Source organism: Paramacrobiotus metropolitanus, unplaced genomic scaffold (genome assembly GCF_019649055.1).
Source record: "Paramacrobiotus metropolitanus isolate TYO unplaced genomic scaffold, Prichtersi_v1.0 Parri_scaffold0000083, whole genome shotgun sequence".
NCBI lineage: Eukaryota > Metazoa > Tardigrada > Eutardigrada > Parachela > Macrobiotidae > Paramacrobiotus > Paramacrobiotus metropolitanus.
In genome coordinates, this window is record NW_026570303.1 from 191,451 (window position 1) to 213,868 (window position 22,418).

Below are 22,418 nucleotides of genomic sequence, written 5' to 3' on the forward strand. Positions count from 1 at the left end.
TCAACTGGAATGACAGGATGTCAGCCCATTTCCGGCTACGGTGAGAGTATGGTCAAGATTCTCATCAGCAAATTACAAGCCAGCAAAATACGAAGCTCTTTAAAAAAAACAAAGCATTGATGAACGAAATCCGTATTTTATTTTACTGCTATCCAAAAACGCAAGCAAAAATGTTACTCTGAAAGTCAAGTGCACGCCATACCACATAATTCAACAAAATACCGCAAGCTGAAGGCGCAATATTTGACGATGCGTTTCCAGAGATAAATCACTGACCGGAGCTGGTGCAAAACTATAGCTATTTTCGGGTACGGTTTTAAAACTACAGGAGCGATGGCGAAAAATTCTTTAATCCGCTGTTGGCGACACCCCTTCCTTCAGTCTGCACAACGGCCGCTATCAAGTCGGCCACAACATTGACGCCTATTCCGGATCGGAAGAGTCCAAAGCCAAACCATGGCGGGACATCCAGGTAGATCCCAAAAAAGTAAACCGGTCCTTTACGGTAGCCGAAGAATCGCTTAGAGCCCACAATGCCCGTGAACGGCGGATATAAAAACAACTCGTTTTGGTGCATATCGTACCCATATTCGTACAGCATGAGGGACGACGCTTGACCACTAACCACGGCTCCGGACGGTACCGGAATCGGAGGGACTGGAGCCGGTGATGCACTGGCGATCGGTGGTACGAGGATCCGTAAATCTGGTACGGAAGACCAAGTGTCATTTTGTTGATTGGAATCCGCTGGCACAGGATAAAGCAGAGTGGACGATAAATCATGACCTTTGGTGCCAGTACTCTTTATAATCGAGGTTTGAGATGCGACGTTAGAATCGTTCATTGAAGCATTCCATGACGTACACTGATTATAACTGATCAGCATCGATGCAAAATAGATAATTATAAAGATTAGATGGATGGTGTTTCCATGCACCATAGTGGTAAGCAATGGATACTCCAAATTATATTACATGACTCATTTACAACAAATCAACTGTCAGCATTTTGTCTGGACGCTGCTAAAAATTTAAATGAGAAGTGCGCTCAAAACTTTGCTGGATATGAACAGGACAAGGCACTGCAAGCCACAAGGCACACGTAGTGGATGAATACAGCATAAACACTGTTGACCACCTCTAAACGCAAAAACTGGAAATTACCTGGAATTTCTTTTGCTGTATTCCGCATACTGCAAAGTGCAAAGCCGATTGCATTGCCGTATTTTATGGCTAATTCAATTTAATGTTAGTGGAATTGCGCGTTACTCTCGGATACATTACAATACGTTCGATCCGTTGTTTTTTCCATTATTCTAGGCTCTCGGAACACTGAGACATTACCGAGTTCGCGGTTGCTTTAGGTTAAACTTTTGAGAACAGTAATAACGTCGTGGTAAATTTTGCATACAAACATAACAAAACGTACCGCTCGTGAATAAGTGTACCGTATGAGTAGTCGTACCGCGAAAGCACTGCATTTACGATTAATATCGCAAAATAATTCACAAGGTGTTATATTACTACCTAATATGCAACGTATACGTTGTGCAGACTGTGCAGTGTACAGATTCTCCACGTGACCACGTAAAGAATGTGCAATCGATAGCCGTGTAAGGTTATGGACGTTCGTAACGAGCATCCCGTCGTGTATCCTATCACCTTGCCGGTTAGTATATCCGGCGCAGTGCAATCTTCCACCGCTCCATGACACAGGCAATTTGTGGAACACTGCGAGAGTGCCCTTACAGTTAAACATATCGCACACACGTTTTTCACGGCATTGTTACTTTTAATGCGAATGCAACCGGTGTTTCAACGTGATTGTCTCGCACGAACGGAATATCTGCCAACTTCATTATCAAAGCATTAAGTGTCATCACTGTCGTAATGTTTCCATCCCGGATACGTGTATCGGTGCGCATGCCTGGACGCATTCACCAAAACGATTTTATTAACATACACCAATATACGGCGCAATCACGACTTCTGGATCATTTTAAGACTTTTTTGATTGGCTTAAAAACTGTGGAAAAATGCCTTACGCCATGAAGTTCAGAACAGCAAGTACGGTGATATTTTGTTCTCTGTGGATTTTCGGAGCAGCAAAGGAAAGACGTGAGGAGCGTGTGGCAGGAGATGCACCGGCAATATTGAAAGCTGGTATTATTTTAACCAACGGCACTAATCTGCCTTATGATTATTCCGGATTAGCACCGGCACTGGAAGCGGCATATGAAAAGGCGCTGAATGATTATAACGTCCTCTTCCAGCCGGTGTTATCGCTGTACGTTGGAGGGTGTAATGAATCCGGTGCCGTGGGCGCTACATTCATGGCCATTAATCAGACCGTAGATGTTATTATCGGTAAGAATTCGCTGCAATACCGTTTCTGCAGAAATGTCACACACTGACATTTAAGAAGGTTTCTAACTGATTTAATTTTGTTTTAAATAGGCTGCCTGATTTATTTTGATATTGACCTACAACACAAACCCACAAACCAAAACATAGCATTGCATTTGTTTATACTTACCTGTACGTTATACCTGTACTGTGATCTACTTGTATCTCGTACCTGTTAGAAGAGATGAGAATTATTAAATCACTGCTTTTGCAGTAGTGCTTTATTTCTTTCGTATTGTTAAATATGTAAAATTAACTCCATGGTGCTTGAAATTATAGAAGATACACAGATTTATTCGTTGCTAATTTAATTATCGGAAAAGGTATGGCACGACATTATGTCAATACACATAACTGGCCTTGCCGGTTTTTGTAGCGCGCATTTACAGAAATCCTATCAGAAAAAACTTCCCGTGTTAATTTGACACGAAATACAACACTCGGAGAATTGCGTGTCAACCTTTGTTAAGTGATAATCGACATTTTCCGGCCGGAACCGCAGTGGCCTACGCGCACTGCGCTTCCATTGCATCCTTTCCCGGCAAATATTGCCTTGCGTGATATGTACCTATGCACAGAAAAACACACATAACGTCAGCAATGCAGTGTCTAAACAACATTTATCGAAACGCCGTAATTTGACCGCCTGTACTATGTGGTAGGACCTGCTTGTACCGCCGACATGATGTCGTCATTGGAGCTGCAGACGTACTTCCTCGTCCCCAGTGTCACCGGTGCCGGCGATCTGGTGGACAGTACAGCAAAATTCCCGTACATCACACGCTGCTCCTACAATACATACACACAATGGATCTTTTTTACACGCTTGTGCATAAAATATGCATGGAGCAATGTGGCCGGTAATCACGGTCAAACATACTCATACAGCGTTACTGATCTGATCGATTGGCGACAGCTGGAGACATTCTCACCAGCACTCTATATTTCGGTATTTTTTTTCTTTACAGTCATTTATGACGCCGGTAACAATGCTCGCAGTGTCAACGCGAGAAGTGAGTATACATTCACCTTTATTCAGAAGAGGCACGTGCGTAAATTATTGTTTATCTATAAGTCCAATATTGTAGGCTTAATGACGAATCTTCGTGACCATCAGATCCGGTCTTTTGAAATGTCCTTTTCCGCGGCCAAACTGACGGATGGGAATATGGCGATGTTGCTGCGTAATGCCAGTTATAATGCCCGCGGTAATAACTGTCAGAAATGCAGATGGATGATTTATGCTGTGGATGTTCTTTAATATTGACCGGTTTATGCAGTGGTGGTTTTATTAATGGATGGTTTGTTGTTGCGGAAGTTCCTGCTTGCCGCGCAGCGGTTGGGACAAACCGATGGAGATTATGTCTTCCTGACGCTGGATTTATTCCAGAGTGATGTTCTTGCTAATAACGGCTGGAAACAAAGTAAACAATTAAATACATGCAAAGTTAGTTTGTTCATTAGTTTTCTGGAGTATTTGTTTACAGATGATAATCAGAATGCTTTGGCACTTGCCGCTTACCAGTCGTTGCTGGTGCTGACGCTGCGGGATACAAGGAATGAGCCACGATATAAGGAATTTGTTGAACATGTGGAGAATGTGGCTAATGGACGAAAAGTGTTACTGAATTATATCCTATTTCTGCAAAACTTGTATTTAAAATAGTGCCCCGGTATTAATACGTACGTTTAGGTATTCTGTATATAACATATATACGGGCCTTAAAAATCGGGTTTCTTAATTCGTTTGATTTTCGGCACACATTATTCCGCTAGTTTCTATGACTCCATTCTTCTCTACGCTCTCTCCGTCAGAGAAATGATAGACGAAGACAAGCCATATTGGGAGAAGAGGTATTTACTTAAACTATCGCAAAAGTTCTGGAATCGCACCTTTCCTGGTAAGAAACACAGAGGGCTTATTCGCTATAATAAGTTTACGTGATTATCGGCTTTTCTCAATCTAGGCGCAACGGGAATTGTGTACATTAACCCGCTGGGCGACCGTAACGACGACCACGCAATGTACGACATGACAGCGGATGGGATGTTCTATGTGCGTCGCATCCAAAGGTCAATGTAAACCTGCTTTCTGTAATTGAAATGTAAGTTAAGTTGTTTACAGCTCGCAGCCGAATTCTATGGATACAAAGATATCTGGATACAAAATTATACTTTCGATCAAGTCAGTCCATTTTTATGGGGCAATCCAAGTAATACGCCTCCGCTGAATGAGCCGCCGTGTGGATATTTGGGCAACGATCCAAAATGCAACCGGCGACGTACGTTACATTTAATTTTTTAAAAAAATACAATAATTCTTACGAATAATTCCCGATAACAAATATTTGAGAATTACTGTGCTTTCATGATGAGGTTATATTGTATTCCAAAAGCAACTTGCTCATAAATATACAAATAGTAAACACTTTTCGTCAACACTGTTGTAGTGCAGAATATGGGAATCGGTCTCGGTGTAACAGCCAGCCTCCTCCTTATTGCTCTGGTCAGCTTGATCACCCTGCGGCGCATCCATCAGCGTAACCGCGAACTAAACCAGCTTGACCTTTTGGCTTCCTGGCAAGACATTAGCGACCCGCAATTTCTGCAGCTGAACAAACGCTTAAACACTCGCGGCAGCCACCGCCGACATTCCTTATCGGTGTACGCTTACATCAACAACCTGGGTGATCATGCGCGCCCCGACTCCAATAACACCAATTTTGCCCTGGATTTAGATGCATTAGCTGGCGACATTGGGTATTTATCCAAACGGACTATTACTGCTAAGTTTCGTGGCGCGCAAGTCGTTGTCCGGGTGTGCGAAGTGGTACAGCTGCCGATTTCCCGCTCGATCTTGAAAGAAGTCAAAGATGTTCGTAAACTGCTGCATGAGAATTTGCTCCCGATGCGGGAATTCTGTCTAGGACCTGAACGCGCCACAATCTTATATGATTTTTGCTCCCGCGGAAGTCTTCGTGTTAGTAATATTTTTGTCGATAAACTGTTGCCTGATTTTGTAGTTTTCACTAAAGGTCACGTTGAAAAATGGTATTTTCCAGGAACTAGTGTGTTATTCCGATTTTCAAATGGATGACATATTCAAGACTTCCTTAATTCGCGACGTCGTCGAAGGCCTGATGATGATCCAGAAAAGTACGATAAAATGTCATGGTCGGTTGACATCGTGCTGCTGCTATGTCGATTCACATTTTACCTGCAAACTGGCCGACTATGGTCTGCCGTCGTTCTTTGTGCGCACCGTGCCCGATGAACACGATGAGCGTTTCTGCGAATCTCTCTTGTGGACGGCGCCGGAACTGTTGCCTCACCACGCCACCTTCGGTGAGGGAACACAAGAAGGCGATGTTTATTCACTGGCCATTATTATGTGCGAAGTAGCCATGGAACAACCACCGTTCAGTACGAAAGCCATGCCAGCATCAAGTAAAATTTCATTTCGATTAAAAACCTCACGTGCGGTTTTCCGGTAAAGGTTTATCGTTGTAGTGATTCTTGCCAAACTTCAGAAAAGAAAAACCGCTCTCGGACTTTTCCGGCCGAGGCTGGATGCCAGTAAAATGTCGCCGGAAATGATGATCTTAGTCAAGCAGTGCTGGTCACAAGATCCCATGGAGCGGCCGCGATTAGCTCAAGTCCGACGCTCACTGTTGACGATCGGAAGGTACAAAGGTCACCCAACATTCAGCCGATATTTGGGTTAAACACCATTGGTGATTGGCTTCAGAGAGGCATTATCCGGTTCTGGTTCCTTAGTGGATAAATTAATCGAGAAGACCGAGCACTACACCAAAGATTTAGAGAACATCGTTGAAGAGAAGAGTCTGCAGGTTGTTGCCGAAATGCAGAAGAGCGAGAAACTTCTGTACGACATTCTGCCACGGTACGTTATCATGAGGCAATCTAATCTCTAAGTTTTACTATAAGGCGCGAGTAGTATCTTGCCCTTATTACAGGAGCGTTGCGGATCAGTTAATACGCGGCCAGCACGTTGCACCGGAAACGTTTGATAGTGTAACCGTACAGTACAACGACATTGTGTCCTTTACGGCGTTATCGTCCGAAAGCACACCAACGGAAATTGTCAACCTCCTCAACGATCTCTTCACCGTGTTTGATAACTGTATTCAGTTGTTCGATACCCACAAAGTACGCGCGCGCTCGCGGTTGCTCTTCCCACGGAATAGTGAACATGTTCGAATTTGTCGCTTTTAGGTGGAAACTATTGGCGACTGCTACGTGGTAAACAGGATTCGATTCATTTCTTCCCGTTTATACAGTTACAGTCATGGTACCGCATGATGGCAGGTAGCATCTGGAGTGCCGATTCGTAACGGTAACCGCCATGCGACGGAAGTTTGCCGACTGTCGCTGATGTTACTGAATAAAATCAAAGTCTTTAAAATTGCTCACCGCCCAGAGCAGCCGCTGCAGTTACGGCTTGGTGTTCATACAGGTACCGTACGATAAAAGTACGTACTTAACACAACCATTCTGCGAAAGGTGCGTACCGATGAGTACGAGTACGTAAATTGTTACAATCATAATCGTAAGACACCGTCTAGTGATATAGGGTTGCACGCCCGCACCTTAAAGTGAATGAGCAGGCTGAGCAGCTGATTTTCATGTCAGCGTTTCGCTCTGAACGAAAGCGAAAACCTATAAATTATCGAAATAGGCGGTGGTCAAGTGTACTGGCAGCAAAATTTTACAAAAGAACAGGAGGAAGCTCTTGCCGAAGGTACGCAAGATGATCAACCCTTTTTTAATTTTTTTTCTTGAATTCCTAGCAGCCGTAAGTAGCCCGTGGTCAGATGGCAAACACACATTAATACAAGCTGTTTATGTAAGCTGTTTAATATAATTGTTCCATAAGTGCAACGCACGCAAAAATCAAATGGGCTGCACGTTAATCTACAGTGGTGCAGTCCTTAATTATTCCTCTTCAACGTCAGGTGGGCTTTTTGAAGGCCTCAAGGATCGTCGCACTGCCGCGAAGATTATTACTGCGTTGAATCTCCCGCTAATTCGTTACCTCATGAATTCATCGAATTAAGTCATAGTACACGCACTACAGAATAACTGCAATCAGATCAGATGAATTTACCAAGCGCTAAAGTAAGGCAATTTGTTAACAGTAAATCAACATAAGTATCTACCAGAAGAAGTATTTATGACACAGTCCTTATGTCAGTCGATGTTGCGGTGGTAGCCTAATAGAATACAGATTAGCACTAGCCAATAGGTATGGTATGTACTTACAGCACATTACCGCACTTACACAAATTTTGCCTGATTTACATATTTTGCTTGTTTACCATTTACGCTTGCCATTTACGCTTGTACATGTTACGCTTCGTTATGGTGCTCGGATTAGTCCTTGTATTAACATTAAGCTTAATAATCCGATATTTATACATTCGCTTAAATAGTGCGTCTTAATTATGCAAGTTATCGAAGTACGTGATCAACTCAAAAACAAACTGTATCGCTCCTTTTTATTTTCAGGACCTTGTGCAGCGGGAGTGGTTGGCCTTGTCATGCCACGATATTGTCTGTATGTTCTCGCAGAGATTGTCGCATCCATCTTCGGTTGCCTTTAAATTACTAACGGTTTGCAGATTCGGAGAGACCATTCGGATAACTAATAAAATGGAAGCCACGTCTAAAGGTCAGCTCCAGATTGTGAAACTATATTAAACCGTGTGGTGTCAGTGAATTACTACGGTTAAATTTGCAGCCATGAAGATACAGATTAGCGAATCATGCAAGGATCTGCTGTTGCCGGTAGCCAGTTTTGCCTTGGAATCGCGAGAAGAAGCGGTCCAAATCAACGATGAAAAAAGTATCAGAACATTCTGGCTGCTTAACGAGAACACCATTTTTTGAAGTCTTGCTGTATCGTATGCTGTGACCTATGCGGATTTTGCCATAAATAACTTCCACTACCGATGTAAAAACAGATAATAAGTAACAAAAATAACAATTTTGAAGATGGTTTACAGCGCATTTGCTGGCTAAACAAATAAAACATGTTAAATTTAACTGCTGCCAGTAACCTTCCTTATTTCGTTACGGTATTCATCTAATAAGGAATTTTCAAAAAATTAGGTCAACGATACATTCCGCCATACACTACGTTGATGACATTTTGTTGCCATAATAGTCTGCCATTTCTTACTGACCAGAAAGCGTTCTTGATTTTCAGTTGTAAATACAAATAATCGATGTCTTCATACTGTAAAAAAATTTAACGCTTATCAAAATCATAACGTATCGAAAATATTGGCAGTTAGAAGCGCAAAAGAAAACCAGATAATTTTAATCGGAGGAATTTTATGTTGCGGAAAAAATGACTAATTCGTTGCGATCGTATCCCACTACACCGAAGTGGCTTCCATCAACGTTTAGAAACTGCACTCCACAAAGGCGCATATCTTCCACCACCGTATTCTGAACATGCTGGAACTGCAAGCAATAAAAAAATATCGTCAGCTTCAAGATACGTATACTGTTTAGCCAACTGCACAGTTACAATACATTTTGGATAATTGTTAGACCAACTTAAACCAAGCTAAAGCGGCGTGCTATTGACCTTTGAATTGTCCAGTTCTTCGTGTAGCTGCCAGACGCGCACATAGGAATCCTCGCCCACCGACAGCAGAACCGAGGATTTCGGGCAGAATGTCATAGCGGTAATGGCGGATGCATGGGCATACGCTTCACAGTACAAACATCCGGACTCGCGGAAGAATAAGCGCAGTGAACCGTTGGAGAAGCCCAGCACGATGAATGCCTCCGTTAACTCCATACAGTTCGTCAACGCCGTTAACCTGTGCAATCAATAAAATTAATGGAAGGTTTTCTATCCGGACATTGAATGCATAGTGACTGCACTGTATATGCTGGTATATACTGCAAACGTTTCCTGATATAAGAAACGAGCAAAAAGCAGTATCCGTTACTTCATTAAAAAATTATAGTACGGTTATCCTACAAAATTTTCTTTTACGTATATAAGTACAAAGGTTACGATAGTGTATAACAGCATTTAACAGCGTGTTTAACAACAGCAGCGCGTTTTTATTACTTTATTTTAACACCCAATTTTTATTACCCTTATTCTTATTATCACTTATGGACTTATGGTTAGTTCAAGCACTCACTAAAATTTTAAACATTAAAAAAAAGAAACACCCAAAATCGTTAGAATCATTTGCGATCTTAGGTCGTGCACTCATTGTTCCCAAAACAGCTGCAACATTTCCTCTAACTACCGCTAGGCTAAATAAACTCACTTTTTTATAAAGTTTTTAGTTTCCCAGATTTAGCAATTATATAGAGCTTTTTTAATCTCTTCTTTAGTACTTTTATTTAAAAATATTGCCGTACCCAACAGGAACGCCTTTCAGTGCCGGTTCCTTCTCAACGGTCCAGCTCCACAGCTTTCCCAGCGAATCTACCGCCACCAGCCCGACAGGATCAGTCCGCAGCAACAGGATTTTACTGCGACTGGTGGTCTGCAGTACATTCAGCGGCACAATATTCTCCTTGTTGGCGGCCTGTATCTGCAGGATCTGGATTTGTCCGTGACAGTTGCCCATGCAGATCACATCCTCACCCAAAATCCCCACCGAAATATACATAGACCATTCTGTGTTAGGACGGATTTCCTCGATGGTGAAACTGGGTATCGGTTCCAGTTCTTCCCCGAACGCAATCTGGAATGTACTCGCATCCACATGATGAACAATTGTACGAGTACATATTATGCTTGTACCATGATTATTATTTTAGAAATAACGTCCAAAATTTGCTTTGCTCGCTTTTTTGTGAAAGTGCTAACTGATAAAGTATTCCCATCCTTGGAAATCGGAGATGAAAGAAATGGGCTTCTTTTGCAACTAATCATCCAAAACATAATAAAAATACAAAAAATAATAAAAAACAAGAACAGAGAACAATAAAAACAACATAATAATTTTAAGTGCGATTAACTCTGTCGCTTACAACTTATATGTACATTTAAGTTCATGTAAAAGTTACGTACAAATTAAACAAAAATGTTTTAACCCAAGGTCGCATCTAGTTAGATTTTGGAACTGGGTGGTATATCTATACAAATGCAACAAAGTTACCAAAGTTACGGTATTTAATTAAGCCCATGGGCCTCTATTTCGGGGGGGGGCTTATAACTTTCAAACGACCTTAGGGGTGGGCTCTAATTACGGGGGGGGCTTGTATTTTGGGGGGGGGGGCTTCAAATTCGATAATTACGGTAAACGCATTTATTGTCGAATGGCTTACATATGGTCCGTGCGTGGATAGGGCAATTAACACGGTTTTACCGTTATAAGGAAAAATCTTTATCTGCAAAAAACCATAGAATAAATCCCCGAAGTTCATAATGTACAATAATTTCTTTCACCTGAAAAATGACGATGCTGAGCACAAGCGCTCCCGTGGGGACGGCGGTGGAGGTCGACCAGGGCTTCTTTAGCACATCCGCCGATGATTCCTGATTCCCCGTGACAACACCGAACTTATGCACCAAGGCGTACTCGAACTGCTTATCATCAGTATTGATAACGCTCAGATTGTTCTGCAGCAGTGATACACTGTAGGGTAGAAAGATGGTCTCTTTGTAATTAAAAGTTGGCATGGTGGAAATGCTTCGGAAAAAATCACTGCAAAATTATAAATCGACTCTAAAAAGATCTGTTGTAACAGAACTATTAGCGCTAACCATAAACTGTACTGATGTGATGCTGTTCTCAGACATGTTTATACAACTTTATAGACAGGTAAGGAAAATCAATAGAACCCCCGACATTCATATGCACCCGCCAGCCGGCATCCCGCTCTTCCTGTGGTTTACACATGCTTCGTATGATAGGTATGAGTAGGTCCAAGTTTACAAATACTCGTACGTGTACCTGAATTTCGTAGAATTATGTTCTGATCTGGAAGCTCCGATGGGACGAGCGGATCGGATACGTATATACGAGGGATACGTATATAACGATAATATACATTTGTAAAATACGATTATGCAATTGTGCATCTGTATCGACAATAAATACAGCATTGCAGACAGTTGCGTGCGACTTTCTCATTTTTAGGGTCAAATTTTAGGGTTCTGCTTATGTGCATCTGGAGCGATCTACCGGATTCTACCCGCTACACACGAGGGCACGGCCGTTTAGCTTGCACTTGTGTCGTCGTATTTTTATTTACGTCTGCAGCGGTGCGCTTGTACTTTATGCTCGTAATGCACACTGTACTGTCGGTGCACAATGCACAATTATCGATCACAACTACTTATTAGTACGAGTAGAAAATTAATCCAGGTGTTCCGTAGAAAACCTTTACATTCCCGAATTACAAGAAAGCGGATACTGAAAGAATCTATGTACTTTGTAGTATGAATACCAGAAAGCAGCTTGAACCACAAACATACAAGTACTGTACCTGTTTACGCGTACTTTATAAGCATACCTGCATACACACAACTAATTTTATTCCGGTGCGATAAAGCACAGAGAAACAGCATTGCTAAATTAATTTTCTAACGCAGCCTAATTTACGCTCGCAAACGAATCAGATATATTGTCGCTTTATGAATTATTAACTGGACTCAAGTTATTAGGATATCCACAGCTTTTGTGCGGACAGGACTGTCCTGCGAGTTTCGCAGTGCAACGGGTAGCAACGGCACTTTGCCAATTGAACGCCCGGTTACCACAAAATTTAAGAAATTTCAAAGGAATAAGTTAAAAAAATTCTCATACTCTAATTTTTTTATTTGAATTCTATACTTAGCACACCTTAAAAAATAATAAGAGCTAAGCTTGAGCAGACGTTGCCAAAGGTATAAGGTACCAAAATAGCCATTCTATTAGCTATTCACATTACGCGATATACGTATATGCGGATTGATTTGATTGTGCAGTTATTTTCAAAGCCGAAAAGTTTCTCCCAACCCGGAAACACCTAAATTTGCTGATTTGTATGCGAAAAGTAATAATTAGGGCATATCATCTGGAGTAAAATCATTTATCATAATAAATTATAGAATTTACTAAATTCAGAGGTTCGGTGACAGAAAAGGCTTTTTAAAAAATAATGCGAGTATTTCACTTTGTAAACAATTACGGTATTTCAACAAGTAAGATCATATTACGAGCATAACAAAGATGCCACAAAAAGCAATTTTTAAAATCTATAGATGCTTACTTAAGAGTGTTGGTTTTGCCAGCCACGAGAGCCATGACCTTTAGAATACACACTTTTCAACTTGTATATTTATCCTGAACGCTATAATTTCGTATTACTGCATTTACCGGTGCGAATTATTTATTGTGCAATCGCAACTTTATATGGTATCAGTAAAAAGACATGAACTGGCTGTTGCTACAAATTACGGTACGAGTAAACGCAACATAAAGCGGCGAGATAAAGAGAAAAAGTTACGACTAACGAACGAGTGACACGAAATACAGACACGCAATACGCGAACTGAGAGTTTCATTTTTTGCCAAATTTATTAAAATAAACACGGGCGCCAATTTCAAGGCCTACTACAGTTTTTGTATTAATTTTAATAGGCCTTTCAGTCTTCGTGGGAATCGTCGTCGTCCTCGTCGGCCGGGTTCCTGTCTTTGGGCGGCTCGTCACTAATCTTGCAGATGAGAACGATCATCAGCGTTATGATGCCCACCGGTATACCCACAATGAAACAGGCCGTTATCGGCTCCGTGGTGAACAGTTTCTGTAAAAGACAATTCCCAACTTTGAGAAGTAGCTCTTATTTCTGACAGACATTTTGGGAAATTTCCACCAAGTTAGCCGGGTTCTTTAGTGTATTTCAGCAGCTACAAAGCTGCAGCAAAGTGCAACCATAGTATCATAAAACTTGAATTTTTTATGTTATAAGTTTGGCCATAAGTTTATGTTTTTACCATTAGTAATGTATTTTCCTACATAACATAGTACATTATTCCGAAGGAAAAAAATTCTAGGCGCTCAATGGTGCTGATCGAAAGCTGGTCATCCTGTTATTCATTGGTTCATTGCTTAATTAATTGTAGCCTCTTGCTGTCTGTGGTCTGTGCGCCGCGATTTAAAAAATTTTACAGTTACTGAGTTTCCGAGTTATTGTATTGGTAAAAAAAATGCCAGCCTTTCAGTGCAAGATGCGAAGTTTGAACTGGCTATCCGCTAATCTACGATAATTATTAATTACACATTAACCTGATATCGCAAACAGAGCAGCCCGTCATTTACATTTCCGATTTGCCTGACTGCATTCCTGGCATCAACACAATAATGCCATAACAATAACAGGCACGAATTTGCAGGTAAAAGTAATACCATCACAACAGAAAACCAAACTGAAACCACGGAATAAATAAATAACAACCACGGACTAGAAGCATTAAAATCACATAAAAACCAGCCAAGGGCAAACAGGAACAACGCAATTAGTGGGAAGAACAAGAAATACCACATGTCAAAAGACAACCACCGTCTGATTAGCTGCCACGCCAATTGCACAGAATCACTGAGAATCAAATGTGCGAATCACTCCTCTTTTTCATGATCACTATCGTCCTCGTCTTTATTGACATCGGTGCAGTCATTAGTGTAGGTCATAACCACAATTATACTCAAAATTCCCAGCGGCAATCCGAATAATATGGACGCCAGAATCGGCTGAGTGGAAAACATTTTCTACAAAAAAAAACAAGCAGAACATAGACAGACAAACTCAGTGGGATGTGCGTGTTCAATGGTTACGGTAATAAAGGTGCGGAAGTGCGTGCCAGAGTGCAATGCAGTCTTAGACAACAACCAGGAAAAAATAAAGAGCCAGAAAAAGTGCATTTCCGGTCAAAAAAATGATAAGCCGTTTGCCACTGCTCCCAGTCGATTTTTCACTGTTTCCAAGAAGATGTTCATGTACCTTTGTGTTTTGAAGAAAAAGAAGAAAAACTTTATCATGAAAAACACATACAATTAAAGAAAATAATTTAATACAACTTTATTTTAATTTGAAGCCGAAAATTCCTGACAACAACGCAAAAGCTGATGTATGACACAAGCCACCGTACTACATTCCACATTCTCTAAGCCATGTAATGATAGCAATCATAGCAGTACCTTGAAAATCTGACTGATTGTGAAACAGCCAAGGAGCTGGTTTACATACGCAGTGCTTTTCGTAATTCGGTGTCAGAATAATTTTACTAAAAGCATTTGGCGCTTTCCCGAAGCAAATGTGCTCATAATTCCAAGGAATCAATTCAGGCGCCGCTTTGGTAGTTTGAAAATTACGTTGCCGGTTTACTTACATAAAAGTACGCGCAGACGGAATAGCAAAATTTGTAGGCCTTCCGAAACCATCCTTTTCCACCGAAGCCCTGAAAAACAAAAAACTTAACGTATGCGGTTGTTGGATATCCGTCGCGATTCATCCACCTACTAAACAGCTCACAATAAACACATCAACAATCATACTAGCGCTCAGCATAACCGTAACTCATAAACAACCAAATTAGAGCCTAAACACATCACCTCAAAAATAAAAAAGAGGTGTAAGTCGTTTCCGCGTTGCATAACTGCATGCCTACGTAAATATTATGGATGCAACTAACCAAACGAAAATTACGTTCGTAAATCATAAGTAAAAAATCATGTAGATTTGTAAAACTGGATCGAATCAATTGAACTGAATCTACTGTCAAGCTAATCGATAAGGGAAAATGTTCCCCCAGTGCTTAATAAGCCCCATCACTACATAAACCAGTGTTGCATACTACACCCGTCACCGGTAGAATCACTGCACATATAGATATTACATAATTCACAGCACTGGAAAGTCCACGATATCATAGTATGCTTACAGATCTATAAACATACGGTACAGTAGGAGTACTTATTGTAACCATCAACATACCAGTGAATACTTATTCCAAAAAAGCAAACGAATTACTGCACCTTCAGTTCTCCCGTCTGGATGGAATCAAGGAAACTCTGTATGGCCTCTTCGGTGATCTCTTCAATAGGTTCCGAGTAGACGTGGTAAACCTCTGACTGAGAATCATAGACGACGAGGGCAGGCACTGTAATCCATTGGGAAACCACTTGGTTGACGATCTCGTTACCATCCAGGAAACCAAAACTGTAAAGAAAGGTAAATTCGTAAGGAATGCATAATTCGGAAAAGAAAGCCATAAGTGACAAACGAATGAAGGATAATCCAATATAACTGACAGAGAAATTAGGAAATGCACTTTTCCGTTAAAAAGTAGAAAACGAGTGCGAAAATTATACCGTAAAGAAAGTAACTGGTATTAGCACGGTTTCACGACTTTTTCAGAGAACACAGGCTACCATTAAAATCCGCTAATCCCGTGACCAGAACAACGGAAAAACCAGCCAGAAAAGTTATATAAAACGAACATAGCATGATTATCTGTAAAAATATTTACCTGAAATGTTGGTGGTATTTTTGGCCATCATGGAGCGCCACTGTGCGGACACTGTCGAGCACCTGCTGCTGTACGGGTGGCATCTGCTTCTTGCTGGAAATGGGCACTTCCACCACGGCCATCACCAACGGCTTGTGCAGCTCCATGAACTGGTAAAAATTTCCGCCGGATATTCGACTGAACGTCGGCAGGCGTTCCACCATCACCCACTTCTTCAAATCCTCGCCTTCCTTGAACAGGGCATAATGGCCATTCTTGTAGACAGCCACAGCCGGCACATTCTTCACCGGAATATTCTGAAAATTTGAACACATTCTGAAAACCGGAAAACCCAGAATAATACGATTATTCAGAAATAATCTAAAGAAGACACATGTGTGATATGATGAATGAAACAGGGAACATCTACAGCGATAAACACTCGAACTGAAAAAACTGTTTAAACCTCTGAAAATCTGGATACTAGTAAACAAAGGCGCTTATTATCAGGTCAGCAAAAATGCACGTATACAACGGCAGTACTCTACAGCACTCAATGGCATAACAGCGCCGCAGTGTCACTTACAGTTGTTACGTTGCATCACTTGTATCATACAAGTGATATGGGCCTGCTTGTATGCAATACATACTGCAGCAAAAATTGCCGAAAACGAAATTATTTACATAAAGACACAACATTGTACGACTATGAACATCACAACCGGAAAAAAGTACACTATCAGACGCAACAAATTTAATCTGAACCACAAATCATCTATTCAAAATTTGATTTAAATCCAGCCTGTGGAAGATAACTTTATATAAGCCACAGCACTACGTAATTTCTAACCCGCATGACACGGTTTGACCTAACAGTTTGTACTGCAAGTTCGCAACGAATTCACGATTAGAGCCCAGGGCTCCCATGATTTATACAGATAACAAGGTATATCAACACTAGCAGTATTGCAAAAAAAAAACACTGTACATGTAACTGCAGCAAAAATGAATGGCTTAGTTCATTAAATGGCTTATATAACCTAATTCAAATAAAAACCCAAGTATTTCATAACAAAACCCAAATTAACTCACCCCGGATGCTATCAGCGAGTCCGTCTGGTAGAAATACGTCGAAGCCATCAGTTGGTCCGCCGTTTGAGCATAATCCGCGGCCAGACCAGTCTCCGCTCCATCGGTCGCGCCTTTCTCCACAATCAGGATAAAAAACACCTCGCCTTTCTTCTCCACGGCATGCAGATCGCCCAGCGAGCTGATCTTGCGCACAGCCGGACTGAAAAATTAACCGTCAAAAATTACAACAAATTCTTTTATCTGCCAAGCTAAAAAAACGTTTACCCGATCACTTTCATCGCAAAATCCTCGATATCCTCCCGCGTCCGCTCACCATCATATGTGACAGTCCGATCCCCACTGATACTGTAAATACAAGGGATCAAAACGGATGAAAACAATGGAAGAGCGAAGAAAAACTGTGCAACTGACTATTTAATGGTGGGAAAGCCTTTGATTTTGAATTCGCCGGCGCTCTTCGTCTGTTTCGTCGCATCGATCTTCCCGACACGCAGTCCCAGGCCGGCTTGTTGCTGGTTGAACGTCTGCGCTACCTGCTCCCACACGGGCTCCGCTTTCTGGCAGTGATGACACCAAGGAGCGTAAAACTGCAAATGCCAATAATCTGAAGGAATTTAATTTCGCGAAAAGCACCACCAATAACGTATCCAGTTCGCAGAAATTGTTCGACAATTCATAAACATGGTGCACGCAATTCCATGCAAGGCATTGTCGGCATGCCATACGTTCCATAATAACAATAAAGCCAACAACTGACTACTACTCCGTACTCGATTGTTATTTGTACAGCAGAGGCAGCAGATCGTATATCAAAAACTCAAAACAAAATAAAAAATTAAAAAATAATAAATTAATCTTTTCCAAATAACGGTTGTAAAATACTCGTAATTATTTCCAAATAATAATTTCCAAAAGAAGAAAAGGCAGCTCCAGCAGAGCATTTCAATAAATTTTCAAAATCATTACTGTAAAAGTTGAACGTTCAAAGTTATTCAAATAAACTGGGAAAAATAAGTATCTATTGTACAGTACGAGTAAGTACTAAAAATCACAAGAAATCATATTATCATCACACTGTACTCTGTACAAACAATAGTGCGGTATTAGTGCGTGTTTGAATCCTACAGAAAAAATGAAGAATATACCTTATAAGCCTCGGTGCACTGTAAGTCTGTAAGTTCTATAATTTTCTAAATACTAGGGTAGTAGCACATCATGACATTAACAGTAAAATTAACTGAGTTAATGATAATGATAATTTCAGGAAGAATTTAAAGGAAATTTCAGACGAACTGATTCCTGCTTCTCGATATATCACAATAATAATATCAAGTTACTAACTTCGTTGCTCTTAACAATTAATAGCACTTAACGATAAATACGCAGGTACTTCGCTGACAAAAAGTAGTTCCGAAGACAAAACTGCGGACAAAGTACAAACCGTCACTAACGCTGAAAACAGCTCATAGTCTCATACTACACAACTCTTACCATGACGAGCCATTTCGCATCCTTACGGTACTCCGTAAATCTGCAAATCCACAGCATCAGTGAATGCCTGAGATGAAAACACCCATCGCTGGACCAACCTGTCATCGAGCTCGTAGGAAACGCGAAATGTCCAACAGAATCCAATGATGCTCAATAATAAAAGCAGCGAAATTCCACAGCCCCAAGGCGACACCGGAATCGCCTTCATGCTTGCCGTAGAAGGAAATTCAGCACATCATAACACGGGCGAAATCATCCTTCCTCTGGAATACGCAAAACGAAAAAGTGGAAAGGGATACCATGGAATTCGTCAAGCTGGGAATGGGACGATGGTTTCGTTAAACGCTACAGCAAAACGTCCAAAATGGTACAGTATGACTGGTATCCCGAGTAAGCAACACTGTTAACCGAAAGTGAAGTCGTGATCACTGTGAATGATGGCAGACAGAAATCCAAGATCAGTAAGTCTCTGAAAGATAGGGGGACGCTACAAAAAATACGAAGAATTATTGTACACACTACAAAGTACAAACTAAAACCTAAAATGTACAAACATGAAACAAACTGACAAGTGAAAACTGCCAAAGCAGCAAAGTGCAAACTGCAAACACCAAAAAAATAGCGAACATATTTTATGCGATGGTTTAAGGTGGTACAAGGAAAAACGGTATGCGCCACATACCGAGCATCCCCACCGGAAATGCCAATTATAAACCAAATCAACTTATCCCGGAGCCCAAAATTCTGATTTAAATGGAAGGATTATAATTTTTAAAGATTTACGATCATTTCTGTTCCGAGGAATACGACAAAGTTTAATTTAAAAACTACTGCATTCGTATGATTTTGTTTTTGCGTTATGTAGTATTACTGTTTTCGCTTAATGCGGCTGAAGAGCTCATTTTCTAGTTCTGTGACGTAGTCGCCGCTGCAACAGCAAGTCTGCAGAAGTCTGCAACAACTTGAAGTCAAAAAGACGAAATAAAAATAAAATACTTTTGTTTGTTCTAGTTGGAATTCTAGCTATTTTGCTCCATGTTCCAGGTTTAACCTGGCCGCATCTGTGATTGGGAGAGTGCTGCAGCGAAAACAGTCTTCGATGCATATCGATATGTCTAAGAAATGGCTGGAAGGGAAGGGGTTTCTGCTGGATATCACCGGAGTGCTGTACGATAGTTGTGGCGCGACGGGAACCGCTATTCCCGGGTCCATCGAAGCCCTGCAGCTGCTACGACAGCATCATGTTCCCTTCCGTTTTATCACCAACGAAAGCACCTCCGACCGCCAGCACTTGGCCGTGAAACTCAACACGCTGGGCTTTGAGATCGGCGCGGAAGAGATCATCGCACCAGCACCACAGGTTGTCAAGGTACGCACTTTATTGGTTCGCATCAATACTTTTTTTCACTTTGCTTCGCTGGTGTTGTGTTGAAATTCACGGCTCCTGCATTTTTCCACTCTTTTGTATTTTGTTAAATATTTGGTATTTGTAATTTTGTATGCATGCAAGAGAAAGTTTGCAGTGAAAGGCAGAAACCTCGGAAGAAATAAAATCCTAAAAAGTAAAAACTGCTAAAAATAAAATTGTTGAATTGCGTGGCGTGGGGTGCCGAGGGTACAGATAATACATTTGTGAATAGTTTTTTTGTGATTTTATCACTTGCATTTTTCCCTGTATTTTTCGGTTTGCTGCTGCACTTAATTAATGCACCGGAAAGCTCGTCGTGTTCAGAAATATTACAGAAAATTCAGAAATGCTATCTATTGTATGTATATATGTGTAGTGTGTGCAGAAAAATATTTCGAAAACAGTGGGGCGTAGTGTGGCGAGGATTTAGATAGCAGGCTATAGAAAACAACTAATTGTGCGTTTCTCCAACAGATTCTGCGCGAACGCGGTCTGCGCCCATTCCTCCTAGTAAAAGACACCGTCCTCCCCGAATTCGCCGGCCTCAACACCATGAACCCCAACTGCGTGGTGATGGGCGACGCGCAGGACAACTTCTCCTACGAGAACATCAACCGCGCCTTCTCCGTCCTCATCAACCTCGCACAGCCGGTCCTCATATCCATGGGCTGCGGCCGGTACTACAAAGAGACCGACGGCTTAAAAATGGACGTGGGGGCCTACTGCAAGGGCCTAGAGTACGCCTGCGGCATCCAGGCGGAATACTGCGGCAAACCCGATCCCCGTTTCTTCCAGGCGGCCCTGGACAGTCTCGGGCTGGAGTCGGACACGGTGGTGATGGTGGGGGATGATGTGCGGAATGATGTGAACGGGGCGCAGAAGGCCGGGATGATGGGGGTGCTGGTGCAGACGGGGAAGTATCGGACGGGCGATGAGGGACGCGGGGAGAAGCGGCCCGATGCTGTGATGGGGAATCTGCTGGGGGTGGTCAGAGCGTATTTGGATGCCGCGAAATAAGCCGGATAGACGATTGGTAAATAAATTTTACAATTTTTTTCCTCGGTGAATATAGGCTGGAAGCTTTTTTTTGTTTTACTGGTGTTTTTTGATTCCCGGACGTGCCTTTATTAGACCAGATTTATCGGATAATCTACGAGTTATCGGAATATATTGTTGACATAATCTCTGCAGGATAATTCAGCTGACGTTGTTAAGGCTACAATTTATCGCGAAGCGTTGTTGAAGTTTGATTTTCCACTGGTGGAGTTGCAAATGCATTGTAAAATTTAAACAAAAATGCGAAATTGACCAAAAATTTGTGTTAGTGTTACCTTGGGTGCGCAACTATACAGTATACAGTACATATTACCGAATATTGTACATTAGTAAAACTAGTAACCAAAATTTGATAACGAACATTTCACTCGTCAAGCAAAATTCACCAGTGTTTACTAAATTTTGACCGTTAACAGTGCTAATATCAGACGAGTAATAATATAATATCACACTATCTAATCCATTCATTCTGATTCAGTGATTCGGAAATCTGATCCACTATGAGCATAGAGACTAATACTGTATATTTCTGTATGCATTGATGCGAATTAAAATTTTTGCGCTAACTAACAAATTGTATGCACTGTTGCCAGAATGGTACCTAAGCTTCTAACAAAAATTACGAAAAAATACGTAAACGCGGAAAGTGTGTCCATTCGACTCACTGCGAAATCAACTTTTGCCCCCGCCGATGTCTTTCAACAACGGATGCGCCAATATCTCCGTCATCAACTGGGTCCACTGCGGGACACCGCGCAGTAACAGTCCCAATCCCCGCAAAACCATTTTTTGACCGATGCCGAGTTGCTGTTGGGTACCATCGCAGAAATTGCGACATAAACCTTGGGTCATCTCCTTCACCGCGTCCAGATCGAATCCGTGGTTCGGTTCACACAAGCGCTCCAGTAAGGTCAGCTGCAGCCACAGCTTAAACGGCTGAAAATCCCAGGCGATGGCTAATTTCAACAGTTCCACTATGCCCTCGGGAGTCAGTCGGGACGGATCCAAATGCAAGACGTCGAACTGCGTGCCGGCCGCCGCGGCATCGATGAACGCCATCATGGTTTCCTTGCTCACGTTGGCGTCGTACATGGTGACCTTTAGAACATAGCTTTTGTATTCACTTCAAGTTTTTCGTATTAAAAGGCTTACGTACAGTACCATGGCCGGCATTTATTTAACACTAATATTTCGTAAGAAAGATGCACAGTTAATTTTTATATTATACTAATGCAATGTGTTAAGCAGATTATATAAGTTAGTGCTTCGACTTGTACAAGTATCTGAACAGCTTGTAGGAAGTACCTTATAATTTTTGTCAAAATTACAATTTGTATAATGCAAAATTTAATACAGTACTTCCTTGAAACATAGCACTCTTCGACGTCCATTAAAACCGACAAGTAAAAATTTTTGCCTTGTTTACTGCTTTGCAAATGCACGAACTTTTATCCATACTGCAACTGCCTAATA

General features: G+C 41.5%; 4 protein-coding genes across 6 annotated transcripts; 2 read left to right on the forward strand and 2 right to left on the reverse strand.

The window, feature by feature from the left end:
- Positions 1 to 1,718: 1,718 nt before the first annotated feature.
- LOC129595862 (atrial natriuretic peptide receptor 1-like) lies at positions 1,719 to 8,364 on the forward strand. Its single transcript, XM_055492993.1, has 19 exons — positions 1,719 to 2,366; positions 3,068 to 3,265; positions 3,374 to 3,418; positions 3,494 to 3,613; positions 3,686 to 3,829; positions 3,893 to 4,070; positions 4,182 to 4,306; positions 4,373 to 4,461; positions 4,531 to 4,687; positions 4,856 to 5,385; positions 5,468 to 5,852; positions 5,916 to 6,090; positions 6,154 to 6,309; positions 6,383 to 6,575; positions 6,642 to 6,668; positions 6,735 to 6,882; positions 7,935 to 7,983; positions 8,048 to 8,097; positions 8,167 to 8,364. The coding sequence occupies exons 1-19, from the start codon at positions 2,036 to 2,038 to the stop codon at positions 8,313 to 8,315; spliced, it is 3,249 nt and encodes a 1,082-aa protein (XP_055348968.1). The 5' UTR covers positions 1,719 to 2,035; the 3' UTR covers positions 8,316 to 8,364.
- Positions 8,365 to 8,576: 212 nt separating this feature from the next.
- LOC129595893 (WD repeat-containing protein 54-like) lies at positions 8,577 to 11,554 on the reverse strand. Of its 2 annotated transcripts, XM_055493027.1 has the most exons (6): positions 11,363 to 11,554; positions 10,855 to 11,113; positions 10,734 to 10,796; positions 9,819 to 10,147; positions 9,022 to 9,259; positions 8,577 to 8,894 (listed from the first exon to the last, which is right to left on the reverse strand). In XM_055493027.1, the coding sequence occupies exons 1-6, from the start codon at positions 11,512 to 11,514 to the stop codon at positions 8,763 to 8,765; spliced, it is 1,173 nt and encodes a 390-aa protein (XP_055349002.1). In that variant the 5' UTR covers positions 11,515 to 11,554; the 3' UTR covers positions 8,577 to 8,762. The 2 variants fall into 2 exon arrangements, with proteins under 2 accessions (XP_055349002.1, XP_055349003.1); XM_055493028.1 differs by lacking the exon at positions 11,363 to 11,554 and having other exon boundaries at positions 10,855 to 11,170.
- Positions 11,555 to 12,793: 1,239 nt separating this feature from the next.
- LOC129595825 (protein disulfide-isomerase TMX3-like) lies at positions 12,794 to 19,063 on the reverse strand. Of its 2 annotated transcripts, none has more exons than XM_055492946.1 (9): positions 18,580 to 19,063; positions 18,482 to 18,521; positions 17,402 to 17,577; positions 17,255 to 17,335; positions 16,991 to 17,189; positions 15,920 to 16,215; positions 15,426 to 15,609; positions 14,780 to 14,848; positions 12,794 to 13,197 (listed from the first exon to the last, which is right to left on the reverse strand). In XM_055492946.1, the coding sequence occupies exons 1-9, from the start codon at positions 18,687 to 18,689 to the stop codon at positions 13,039 to 13,041; spliced, it is 1,314 nt and encodes a 437-aa protein (XP_055348921.1). In that variant the 5' UTR covers positions 18,690 to 19,063; the 3' UTR covers positions 12,794 to 13,038. The 2 variants fall into 2 exon arrangements, with proteins under 2 accessions (XP_055348921.1, XP_055348922.1); XM_055492947.1 differs by lacking the exon at positions 12,794 to 13,197 and adding an exon at positions 13,693 to 14,159.
- Positions 19,064 to 19,448: 385 nt separating this feature from the next.
- LOC129595880 (phospholysine phosphohistidine inorganic pyrophosphate phosphatase-like) lies at positions 19,449 to 21,193 on the forward strand. The gene is made up of 2 exons (XM_055493012.1): positions 19,449 to 19,850; positions 20,364 to 21,193. Exons 1-2 carry the CDS (start codon positions 19,581 to 19,583, stop codon positions 20,904 to 20,906), a joined length of 813 nt encoding a protein of 270 aa, XP_055348987.1. The 5' UTR covers positions 19,449 to 19,580; the 3' UTR covers positions 20,907 to 21,193.
- The last annotated feature ends 1,225 nt before the right edge of the window (positions 21,194 to 22,418 follow it).

Coding starts and splice junctions, on each gene's coding strand:
- LOC129595893 (XM_055493027.1), bottom strand. CDS start 11,514: ATGCTGTATTTATTGTCGATACAGATGCACAATTGCATAATCGTATTT. Junction 10,148..10,733: donor TATCCACGCACGGACCATAT/GTAAGCCATTCG, acceptor AGTACATTCCAG/ATTGCGTTCGGGGAAGAACT. Junction 9,260..9,818: donor CTGAAAGGCGTTCCTGTTGG/GTACGGCAATAT, acceptor TTGATTGCACAG/GTTAACGGCGTTGACGAACT.
- LOC129595825 (XM_055492946.1), bottom strand. CDS start 18,689: ATGAAGGCGATTCCGGTGTCGCCTTGGGGCTGTGGAATTTCGCTGCTT. Junction 18,522..18,579: donor TCCTACGAGCTCGATGACAG/GTTGGTCCAGCG, acceptor GTGGATTTGCAG/ATTTACGGAGTACCGTAAGG. Junction 17,190..17,254: donor TTTGCGATGAAAGTGATCGG/GTAAACGTTTTT, acceptor TTAATTTTTCAG/TCCGGCTGTGCGCAAGATCA.
- LOC129595880 (XM_055493012.1), top strand. CDS start 19,581: ATGCATATCGATATGTCTAAGAAATGGCTGGAAGGGAAGGGGTTTCTG. Junction 19,851..20,363: donor CAGCACCACAGGTTGTCAAG/GTACGCACTTTA, acceptor TTTCTCCAACAG/ATTCTGCGCGAACGCGGTCT.
- LOC129595862 (XM_055492993.1), top strand. CDS start 2,036: ATGCCTTACGCCATGAAGTTCAGAACAGCAAGTACGGTGATATTTTGT. Junction 4,307..4,372: donor CTGGAATCGCACCTTTCCTG/GTAAGAAACACA, acceptor TTCTCAATCTAG/GCGCAACGGGAATTGTGTAC. Junction 5,386..5,467: donor GCTCCCGCGGAAGTCTTCGT/GTTAGTAATATT, acceptor GGTATTTTCCAG/GAACTAGTGTGTTATTCCGA.